The sequence below is a fragment of the Alexandromys fortis genome, unplaced genomic scaffold (genome assembly GCF_014885135.2).
Source record: "Alexandromys fortis isolate MF-2015 unplaced genomic scaffold, M_Fortis_MF-2015_v1.1 scaffold_18, whole genome shotgun sequence".
In the NCBI taxonomy this organism is placed as follows: domain Eukaryota; kingdom Metazoa; phylum Chordata; class Mammalia; order Rodentia; family Cricetidae; genus Alexandromys; species Alexandromys fortis.
In genome coordinates this window covers 1054172-1065093 of record NW_026067897.1, presented here as the reverse complement: position 1 = coordinate 1065093, position 10922 = coordinate 1054172, and the positions used below count along the sequence as shown (strand labels likewise).

At 34.7% G+C, this 10922-nt stretch overlaps 1 protein-coding gene across 1 annotated transcript in view; it reads left to right on the top strand.

Annotated features, from left to right (window-relative positions):
- Mmp16 (matrix metallopeptidase 16) overlaps window positions 1–5004 on the top strand; it is a 179262-nt gene extending 174258 nt beyond the window's left edge. Inside the window, exons 9-10 of the mRNA XM_050119116.1 lie at window positions 647–762; window positions 4220–5004. Coding sequence (XP_049975073.1) covers window positions 647–762; window positions 4220–4554 — 451 coding nt within the window. The 3' untranslated portion in view covers window positions 4555–5004. The remainder of the gene's footprint in view (window positions 1–646; window positions 763–4219) is intronic.
- Window positions 5005–10922: the final 5918 nt, after the last annotated feature.

The window sequence follows — 10922 nt, the reverse complement described above, 5'->3', positions numbered from 1 at the left end:
CCCCTCTCTCCTGTCCCCTCTCTCCTGCTCTCTCTCTTCTGCTCCTTCACTGGTCCCTCCCATAGTTGCTGTCCCTTGCATTTCTTGCCTCATTTATCAATTTTTCCACAAAGGACTTGCTTTCTAATGTTTTATATATTTATAACATTTTATGCCTTGTTCTCTTCGTGGCAGTTAATAGCTTCTATCAATTTTACATCTTCACTGATGATTACATTTGTTGTATATATAACCATATGTCTAAAACTCCAATGTTAATAAAAGCAAGATCTTGTCTGTTTTGGTCAGGATTATATCTTTAGGACTATCAAGATTAAACATGTATATGTGTCCATCTGTGCATGTATAGGTGCATACATGATGGTTGGTTGCAACCTTATGGATTAAAAGTCTACTTAGCTAGCTTTATGCACTTACTATGATTAATAACTTTAAAATATTGAATACTCCTTTTACCATAAGAAGGATATAGATAATAATGCAGTGCAGAAGATAGAGAATAATTTTTATGTTAAATTGTATTCCAGTGATTTTAATCTGTTTTTAAATTAAGAGGTACATAAGCATACAGCAAGCATTTATGAAAATGTATACTTCCATGAGTGATTTTTTTCATATATGTATTATTGTTTTTGTTCAATTTTAGATATTGGAGATATAGTGAAGAAATGAAAACCATGGACCCTGGCTATCCTAAGCCCATCACCATCTGGAAGGGGATCCCTGAATCACCTCAGGGAGCTTTTGTGCACAAAGAAAATGGTACACAACTCAGACTCAGCTGCTGAGTTTCCTATTTTAATATCACATTGTTTTATGTTAAGTCAAATAATTAGAAATTATTGTGCTAGAGTTATGAATTATACATATTCATATATATAATTTCAATTTATATTTTTCTTCTTAAGAAGTGACACCTAATATTACTCTCTGGGCAGTTTCAATTTAATTTATTGATGTTTATTTAAGTTAATTAGAAGAAAATATAAGTAGTACTTTACTACTGAGGAATGTTTATTATTTAATAACGTGATATACATAGTTATGAAAATTAATGAAAAATACATCAAGTGTGTGCGAGACAGGAATTTGTCCCAACGACTCTGTCCTGAGTTCAGCCAATTTCAGCGACACTCTCTGCTAATCCATGCTTAGCTGAAAACTCCCCTCAACACTGTCAGACCATGGCTGTCATAAGAAACAACATATTAGCCCTATACATTATGTTTGATAATCATAAATCAAAGGAGACAGGATATTGAATTATTTCTCTAGTTTACTAACCATTTTCAAAATCTACTGCTAAAAGTCTTCTCCCATTTATTTTAATCCATAAATTTATAAGTGTTTCAAATTTAATGTTTTTCTCATTTTGTTACTAGATTGATCATGTCACATCTAATATCTAAGTATTAATTTTAATTCTTCCTTTAATCAGCCATAAAATATGACTGATGCTACATGAATGCTTGCTATGTATCAAGTGTATTTCATAAATTCATTTAATTGTCCTACCAAAAGATTCAGTCTACACATTAACTTATTTTAACACTAATTAATATCATGTAAGAAAACAAGAAAGAGGAGAAAGTGCAACACAGGGTCTAACCTGGAAATGTTCCAAGTTACTTTGTAAGGATATTTGTTGTTGTTATAAATGTCTCATTACTTTGTGAGGATAAAACAATAGAAAATGATCCAATAAAATCAAAACAAATATAAATGAAAACAATATAAAATTATATTGCACTCTCATTGATTTCTTTCTTAAAAGTTTTCCTCATAAGCATAACACAGGAATAGAACAGCAATGCTATTTTTTAGTGAGTGAAACAGTTGAAAATTTATTGAACTGATATTTCATAAATGGAGATAATAAGCCCAAATTATTACAGGTGATTAGAGCACAAGCAAAATGTGACATATGTATTTTACAAAGATTTCACACTACCTCTTTTAGTTCTACTGAGAAACGTTATTATCCTAATAATATATTCAGGAAATGTAAATTCTATTCCCATGTTTGGAGTTTGTTAATGTAAAATTAAAACTTTAGACTGGTCATTGTGGAAGGAGGCCTCTTCTGAACTTTGCTGTTCTGTTCATTACCTTTATAGTAATTAGTCTTCGCTGAAAACTAGAGATGAGGATACCTGTGGCTGTTACTCTCCTATTTATAGCCATAAGCAGTACTTTCACCTAATTATGAAACAATGGCATTTTTCATCTGTGGTCATCTCATAGTCTGCTATTTGACAGTTCCTCAGCACTTCTCATCCAGACTTGCTAAATAAAGTACACAGAGTTTCATTACAGTGATACTAGTTCCCTTGCAGGATGAATTGAGTCTGTATGCTCCTGATTTCATTGGCAAATCGCTATGACTGAATAACTCTACTTCCAAGTTAAAAGCCACTAAAGATTTTTACAGCACTGAACCAAATAATTTCCAGTATGAAGTAACCGGTGATGACCTATACGTCATACCTAAAATTTCCTGAGTTTGCAGAATTCTTCATCTCAGGACTGACCCCCATCTGCCCAGGGTATTTACAAAGCAAAGTCATGTGTTATAGCTCTAGCTGTGGGAAAGTGCTTAATTCTTATTTGATCCTAGTCATATGTATTTGCCTCTTAACCTCGGTATCTGTCAAACAATAAAAACAAAAGATTAATTTCTTCTTAATACTGGAACAGTTAAGAAAGATAAAAACAGTGCTTTTAACAATGTAACTCTTCCATGATAGTAACATACAATAATAATCATAATTTTGAACACTTAAGCTGTAACATTCTGTTCAAATTAGGTAACCCTTTAAATATATTTCTAAATTACTGCAGCATTTTTAGGTTTTTTTTTGTTGTTGTTGTTCTTGTTGCTGTTTTGTGTTTTTGCTTGTTTGTTTGTTTTAGTTTTTAGTTTTACCTAAAAACAAGAACCAAGTCCAAGTAGCACAATGAGAAACTTCACTGGGTATACATCTTAAAATATTGGAAAATATCTTTAAGAAAATTCACAAGGTATGTTAGGAACTTAAAACATCTATTATTTTTAACCACAATATTCTGCATCACAGATTACTGAATTATTTGAAACTTCCTATTTAACTCATCATAGGTGAACTAGAATTATTACTCAGTAATTTTAAGATAAAATTGTGATTTATTTTCCCATTATTCCTAATAATTAATAATAAATTTTAAATTTCCATAAGGCGTACTTAGGGGCACAAGTTTAGGATAAGTAGGTATGACAAATGGAAATAACAAATGGAGAAAAGACAAAGGAGAAATGAATTATAGCCAGAAATGAGGTTAGTGCATATATGCTACAAATACATGCTTGCTTGTTAAAATTACCAATAGACAAAATAAAATTCCTACAATGTGTTATGACTTCTCCAAATATCAAAGGGGAACCTCTTATTTAAGAAGAGCACAAAATATACCGATACTAAGATGTTGAGAATGTGCCCTGAGGTGTGAATAGGTGAAAAACTTATTTATTGTATATCAAACAGTCTCCTCAGTGGCAGTTTGAGTTTCAGCAGTGGTTTAATTTTTCAAGCAATTCAAAATTCCATGATAACAGTAAATAGCGTGATTCTGATGTGAATTATGTGATAGTACTCCTATAAGTCCTCCACCCCCCAAATAAGGATGACACCCTCTTTACAGTCCACATTTAGGAATGGGTATAGATAACCTGCCACCATGTATTTTAGGCACAGGACTTTTTAATTTAGAACGTACAAGCCAGGCTTGATGGCATACAACTGAAACTCAAGCGCTGGGAAGCCTAAAGCAAGAGAAACAATTGTCCTACATTTGAGGCCAGCCCACTCTCTCTAAAGAGTTCTATCCCAGCTTGGGGGCCATACTTAGACCCTTTCTCAAGTATGAAGAGACACATGGAAGAAGGGGAGAAAGGTGAGAAGGAAGGAGGGAAGGGAGGAAATAAATAAATAAAAAATAATAAATAAATAAATAAATAAATAAATAGAGAGAGAGAAAAGGTTCAATTCCTGGAATACAGCAGCTAGAGCCTTTGTAATACAGTTGAACTGAGGGTTGTGTTTTTTTATTTTTTTTTTCCTTTAGAAATTGAAAGGACTTAAGATCTTAAAACACATGTTTTGGGAAGTAGTCTGTTTCATTAGCATGTGCATATACACAATCACAAATAAGCAGTATCTGTGTATGTATGTTTTCTCCCCAGGCTTTACCTATTTCTACAAAGGAAAGGAGTATTGGAAATTCAACAACCAGATACTCAAAGTAGAACCTGGGTATCCAAGATCCATCCTCAAGGATTTTATGGGCTGTGATGGACCAGCAGACAGAGATAAAGAAGGACTCAGTCCACCAGATGATGTAGACATTGTCATCAAACTGGACAACACAGCCAGCACTGTGAAAGCCATAGCTATTGTCATTCCCTGCATCTTGGCCTTATGCCTTCTTGTATTGGTTTACACTGTGTTCCAGTTCAAGAGGAAAGGAACACCCCGCCACATACTGTACTGTAAACGCTCTATGCAAGAGTGGGTGTGATGTAGGGATTTCTTTTTTTCTTTCTTTTCCAGGAGTTTGTGGTAACTTGAGATTCAAGACAAGAGCTGTTATGCTGTTTCCTAGTTAGGAGCAGGCTTGTGGCAGCCTGATTCGGGGCTGACCTTCCAATCCTAGAGGGTTCCTGGTCCTGCACATGAGTGGAAATACATTCATGGAGAAGCTTCCATGAGGCACAGTATCTGCTGTTCTTCAGTCCTCTGTCTTTCTTTGTCATTCAGTTGTAGGCCTTTCCTCTGCACGCTCAATGCCCAGTAAAATTTCAGGATTAACTGAAGAAGAGGAAATATAGAAGAAAAGTTTCTTCTTAATTTTTTAAAAATACTTTTCCTTCTGAAATCTGAGCCCATTTCTGGGAGAAAGAGAGAGAGAGAGAGAGAGAGAGAGAGAGAGAGAGAGAGAGAGAGAGAGAGAGAGAGAGAGAGAAAAGAGCAAATCAGAAAACCCATTAGGTTTTTGCTTTAAGGCAAAAGAAGAAAGAGTTTTAAAAACAACACAAAATCCATAAATGAACTTTCAGGAAAGTGTGAAGACCCAAAACAGCATTGTCTCCAAAGAAGAAAGCTCTGTGACCACTATGGATAGTCTCCCGCACATCGTTTTTTTCAGGTGGGAGATCTGGAACAGACATGCAGGACTCTAGACTGTTGGGACAGCCATTTTCCAACAAACAAGGGGCCAAAATATCTGCAATATAGTAACAGCCTTAATAATACATGCATTTTTCGTTTTCTACAGCTGTTCTCAGCTATATCCACAGCGTTACATCACCTCCATACTCATAGCTGTTTTCCAACAAGACCTTTTGATTGTTTTGAAATCTTTCTGAACCCCCTCTTGCCTCCTGACCCGACATCATTGTGATGTTCTTCTTCGTTGTGTCAGGCCTTTGTTCCCGGCCTTCCATTGGTCTGTCAGCAATACTCAGCAGAAAGCAGAGCAGGAACCAGTGTGTCTCTGACGTCATTAAGTGATGGTTATTTTTAAAAGACATGCGACTCTGGTCGTACATCGGTGTAACCCTTTGAGAACTATCAGACCAGGCTCAAGAGTCATGTGGATCAGTCTTGCGGTCTGGTCACACTGGTAGAACTGACCAACATTGAAAGCCATCACAGGTTCAACAAGTTCAGATGTGTAAAGCATACCTTAAATCCTATGTAATTCTTTAATGACTGACAGCGACCCATAGATACTTTTATAACAAACAACAGTGATGTGACTTGCCAAAATTTTTCTGGCAAATAAAAAAAGATATTTTGTTAACAATATCTTATGAGAGTGAAATTTTATTTGAATAATTGGTTAGAAGAACCTCTAAGCCTTTTCTTCTTCAGACACACTGAATTATTTTTTTTTTATTTAAACTCCATTGCATGAAAATTCAATTTGCCATAAAATATCCAGTTAGCATTGTGGGGTTAAAAAAGAATAAAATAATGACTCTGAGTTTGCATGAATACCTTCCAATGCATTACCAATTGCATGTCAGCCATAGTTCTCAAAGGGTTGGTGTGGCTTCTGGCATTTAGCCATCCATTTGATCACTGACAGAGCCAAGAGACACCAAAGCATTCCATTGTTGAGTGTAATTTGTCCTAACAGCAGTATTGTCATTTTAATGTGACCTGCAGAGCAGGTTTGTATCAATATTTTTTTCCTAGAGAAAAGTCAGCAACTGACAGACCTCTATTGATTTTAGGAGCTGCTTCTTGCAGTGAAAGTCTTTACAGCCACTGGGCTGTGAACTTATTAGAGATGGTCAGAAGGAAAGCACCCCACAAGTCAGACAATTGGCTTTGTGTGAAAGCCAGCTTTGGAGGGGATTAGCTTTTGAAACAATGAACAGCTTGCCTTGAACTTGATATTGATTGTTGACTGTCATTAACAACAACTTAAACATTGTCTTCTGTGAAAATTTTCCCTGAAGAGTCCTGTTCTGTGTCTTTGCCCTTTGACCTTTAACTTGCAAACTGGCACAAGATTTGGTGTTGCTTCTCCATTGGATTGTTCTGTAAGACCTAGTAAGCAAGAGCTGTTTCCTTAGCGTGGAGAGAGAGTTTGGGTATTCGATCTGCAGTTGGACGCTTTGCTCTCCACATGCACACTCTGAAGATGCCCTATAGGTAGAGGTATTTTTTAATTTTTTTCTTTAATTTCAAGCTTAATTTCATCATTTTAGTAAAAATTACAAAAAAATAGGAAAAAAAAACCTCAAATACTTGAATGGCCAGTGTGGCTTTTATATAAAGCAGGAATTTTATACTAGTGAAAATTTCTTACTCATTTGCTAATAATACACATTTCCAGATGATTTTTAATGAGTGTAGGTATACATTCTTATTTGGAAATGGATAGTTTGGCTGCCTTGAATTTATATTTATACTCAACATAGCATGAAAATTAGAATGCCTTTTGGTTAAACTACATGTTTATGATTTGGTTGGGGAAAATATTTTCTAGTCATGGGTGGCATGCTGAAAAGCCTTGCAAGCTGGTGTTTCCTACAATCTGAGCATATATCCTGTAAGACTAAGACAAAAAGAACAGTTACAAAAGAGGAATGGTTCTGTAGTATCATATTGTGAAATGCAATTTGGACTTCAACAGGACATCAAAGATTTTGAACGTAAGGGTCAATAAGAAAGGGGAGGGCAAGGATCAGCCCTGTATCTCTACTTCAGAGCTAGATGATGCTAATATTATAGTAGTTTCTGCAGAGCATGGCTGACCGTATACATAAGCCTGTTGATACAATGTTTGCTTGTTAGAGGGTTTAATCCTTTCAGGATCTTGATGTCAAGAAAAAAAATGACTGGAAGCTTTTTTCTAATGATAGAAGTGAGGAACTGTAATATTTTGGGACATGTGCAAGTCATTGAGAAACTCCACCAACGTACATTGAACCTTTTTTTTTCTCTCTAAAATCAAAAAAAAGAAGTCGAATAAGCAATCTCTTGCCTCTTTACTCATTCACCACAGTACCCTGATTCGTCACAAGACTGTAAGTACCTAAGGGCTAGAAAATAACCATAGCATTGAAAAGGAAGGAATCTTCATTTTGCTTCAGTTATGGAAAACATTATGGATATGATTTGGGTTATGTTGCCTTGAATATGAGAAGTCTATGTACTTTAAAAAAGGTTTATATGTCTATTATCTTGACTAGGACATTTATAAGATGATAAATGATAAGAGCTAAGTATGATGTAATAAAAAAAAACACTGGGGTTCCTTTGTTCATTGTGTGCCAGGCACTACATTCATATGGTTGCTGACTCTTCTTTCACTTCGGATTTGTTTTGTTTTGTTTTGTTTTCAAAAAAAGAAAGAAAAGAGAAATATGGCAGTGCTAAAGAAAGCAGGAAAATGAAAATGATTAATTAATCTATATGAAAATAACAATTAAAAATTTAAAAAGGAAGTTCTCTGCATAAAGAACATAATGTCAACTCAATATCAGTGAAGACTTGCAATCAATCAAGTCTTTTTCTGTCATTTCTAAATTAGAAACATGAAAAGCTCAGACCTACTATTTCCAAAACTGAAATGAACATATTCATGTTCATAAATAATTCATCTGTTTCATTATTTTTATTATTTTACCAAATATTGAAGACAACTGTAAACAAGGTAATGGTTTTACATAAAATGAATTTATAGTTTACAATTTCAGGTAAATATTGTTTCTCTATGCATTATTAATCAGATGAAGTGAAATATTTAGTTGACCAGTTCAAATGTTTTATAAAGCAGTGGTTCTGCATCAGTTGTGTAAAGAAAGCTGTAATTTTTAGATACCTGCTAATCCATCTGAGAACAAAGTTTTCTGCAGACGGCAACCACAACAGGGTGAAGACAGATGTTCACCAACATGGCAAAGTCTACGGAGCTCAATTAGAGAACCATAGATGATACTAGCAAATAGAGTTCCTGTTCCTAACCAGAGAGCAAGGCTTTTCTCAAGCAAATGTAATAAATTACTAAATAATAATCATCAAAAACAATTACTGAGTATTAAAAGATAGAGACAGCTTAACTAAAATAAGAAAATGTTACCTTTGTTACTTGAGCTGCCTACAATCTCTTTTATAACACATAATTTGGCTTTTCACATACTGTACATTTATTTGTATTTCATTTCTGTGAATGATTGCAATGTAATGTAGTGGCTAAAAGAACATTGCCCAGATTCTACTGCCCGCTGTGATATCTGAAAGAGGGTGTATATACTGGATTCTAGGAAGAGTAATGTAATATTCTCAAGTTCTCCATATTGTGTTGGTATCTCTAATATGGCACAAATTTTGACTCCTGTCATGTGGACCTTACAACTGAGTAACTGGTGTGCCCATATTAATTGAACTCAATGTGCTCTCTGAAGAAGAATAGATGTTAATACTTGAATAGATATGTTACACAAAAGTCATAAAAATAATCAGATTTTTAGGTATTTGGTATTTATTTCCAGAAACAAATAAAGGCAGTGATTTGCTGATAGTTTTGAGTCTGTGAGATTATAGTATATAATGAAATAAGCCTGGGGATGGTGAGGAAATGTTTACAGTAATCACAGCAAAATGTTTAATTTTTGATACTTTAAGAGCGTATTCCAAGATATCATAGACACAATGTACCATTGAAACCACAAGTTTGACATTCAGATGATCTATAGGAAGAGCTACAAACACAGTCTCTACTAAGCTCTGATACCATAGAAGGGATCAAGCCACTCATGTGGTAGAGTCTTGTCATTCTTTCCAGTGGCATTCACCTCCACAAGAGATGTAAAAGAAACACAGGAAATAAGTGTCAGATTCTAGTAATGGGTTTCCTGTTGTCTAAGAAGAAAGGAGAGCTATGCCATAAAGTTTAAACAAGTACCCTTTAAAGGCTAAACTTAGTATAATAAAGAAACTAACAACCAAGGATAGTACCACATCATTCATGTGAAAACTACATTTTATAAGTAGAGTGGGCAGTGGAGAAGCTCAAAACCAGTCTTTTGTAAAATATAAAGTCATACTTTACCACTCTGTAACATTACAACTGGTAGTTTTATTTTAGTAAGAACAAAAATAATAGAGAAAAAAAATGAAACCTCAAGCTCCTCACACCACTGATGAGTATGGTATCAATGTATATACTTAGTCAGTCCTCAGTAGATGTCACTGTGTAAATGTGTCTGATACCCACCCATTGCCTCATAGACCCAAAATGTTAAAAGTAACCCCGGTCAGAAGGCCGTTAGACCCCTGTGAGAAAAGCCAGTTTTCTAGGATAGAAATTTACCTCAATAATCATAAAACACAAAACACTTGGCATAGTAGCAAAAGTTGCCTTAGTGTTCTAGTCTGATCTAAATGTCTATGATGCACCACTCACACCATTTCTCTTGTCTTTCTATTGGTCTATGTTTAAGTTGATTTTGAGATATTTGAGGTCAGATGGATAACATCTAATTATATCTCCTTCAACATGTCTACTCTGAAATAGAATTCAATAGTACAGAAAACATAGAATGATGGCTGACTTGACATATTCACAGAAATTCAGAGAAAATCACTGGTGATATTTCAAAATTCCCATCTCTTTCCCGGTAGAAATCAGACATAGCAGTTTTCAGTGTTTGAGCATGGCTATGAACTAATAATGACAGAACATGACCTACACCATTTCTTTAGAATAAATAGTAGTAGTAATAGAAGACTACAAGAAGTTTAGTGATATAACAAAGGTTGCACAGGCATTTGTAGAGATTTTTTTTTAAAGAAAATGGGGCAAAATCAGTACTTGTGATCAGTACATCATAAGCATAAGAAGCTATATATGGAGGACATTTATATGTGGAGAGATCTGGGATTCTATGCCTTTCAATTTAAAAAGCAGTGTGTCTTGGAATTTTTCTTATATTAACATAGAGCTAATTATATTATTCAGATGTGTGCTCTAAGTGTCCTTGTATGAAAGGGCACATTGGGCTATGAAGGAAAACCCATCACAAGTTGGAGTGTTGTGCTGATCCACATGACATTGCCATACGCTCTGCCACAGAGCTGAATATTTATGCCCTTAAGAAGGGAAGAAAAAATATAAATATAACTCTTTCCCACTATGACACTTAGCTTCAAACTAAGATATCACTATTATTTCACTGAGAAAATGAAAAGAAAGGATGGTGAGCTAGAATAAAGCAAGCAAACAAAACAAAGCTGTACCTTACAAAGACATTTTCTGCAGTTTCTTTCACCTGTGTTTGTTCATATTAAAAAAAATTCTCTATATATGAGTTGCATATGGACCTCTTTCTAGCGTTTGATATGTAGCTAGACTAGATTGCAAGCACAGTG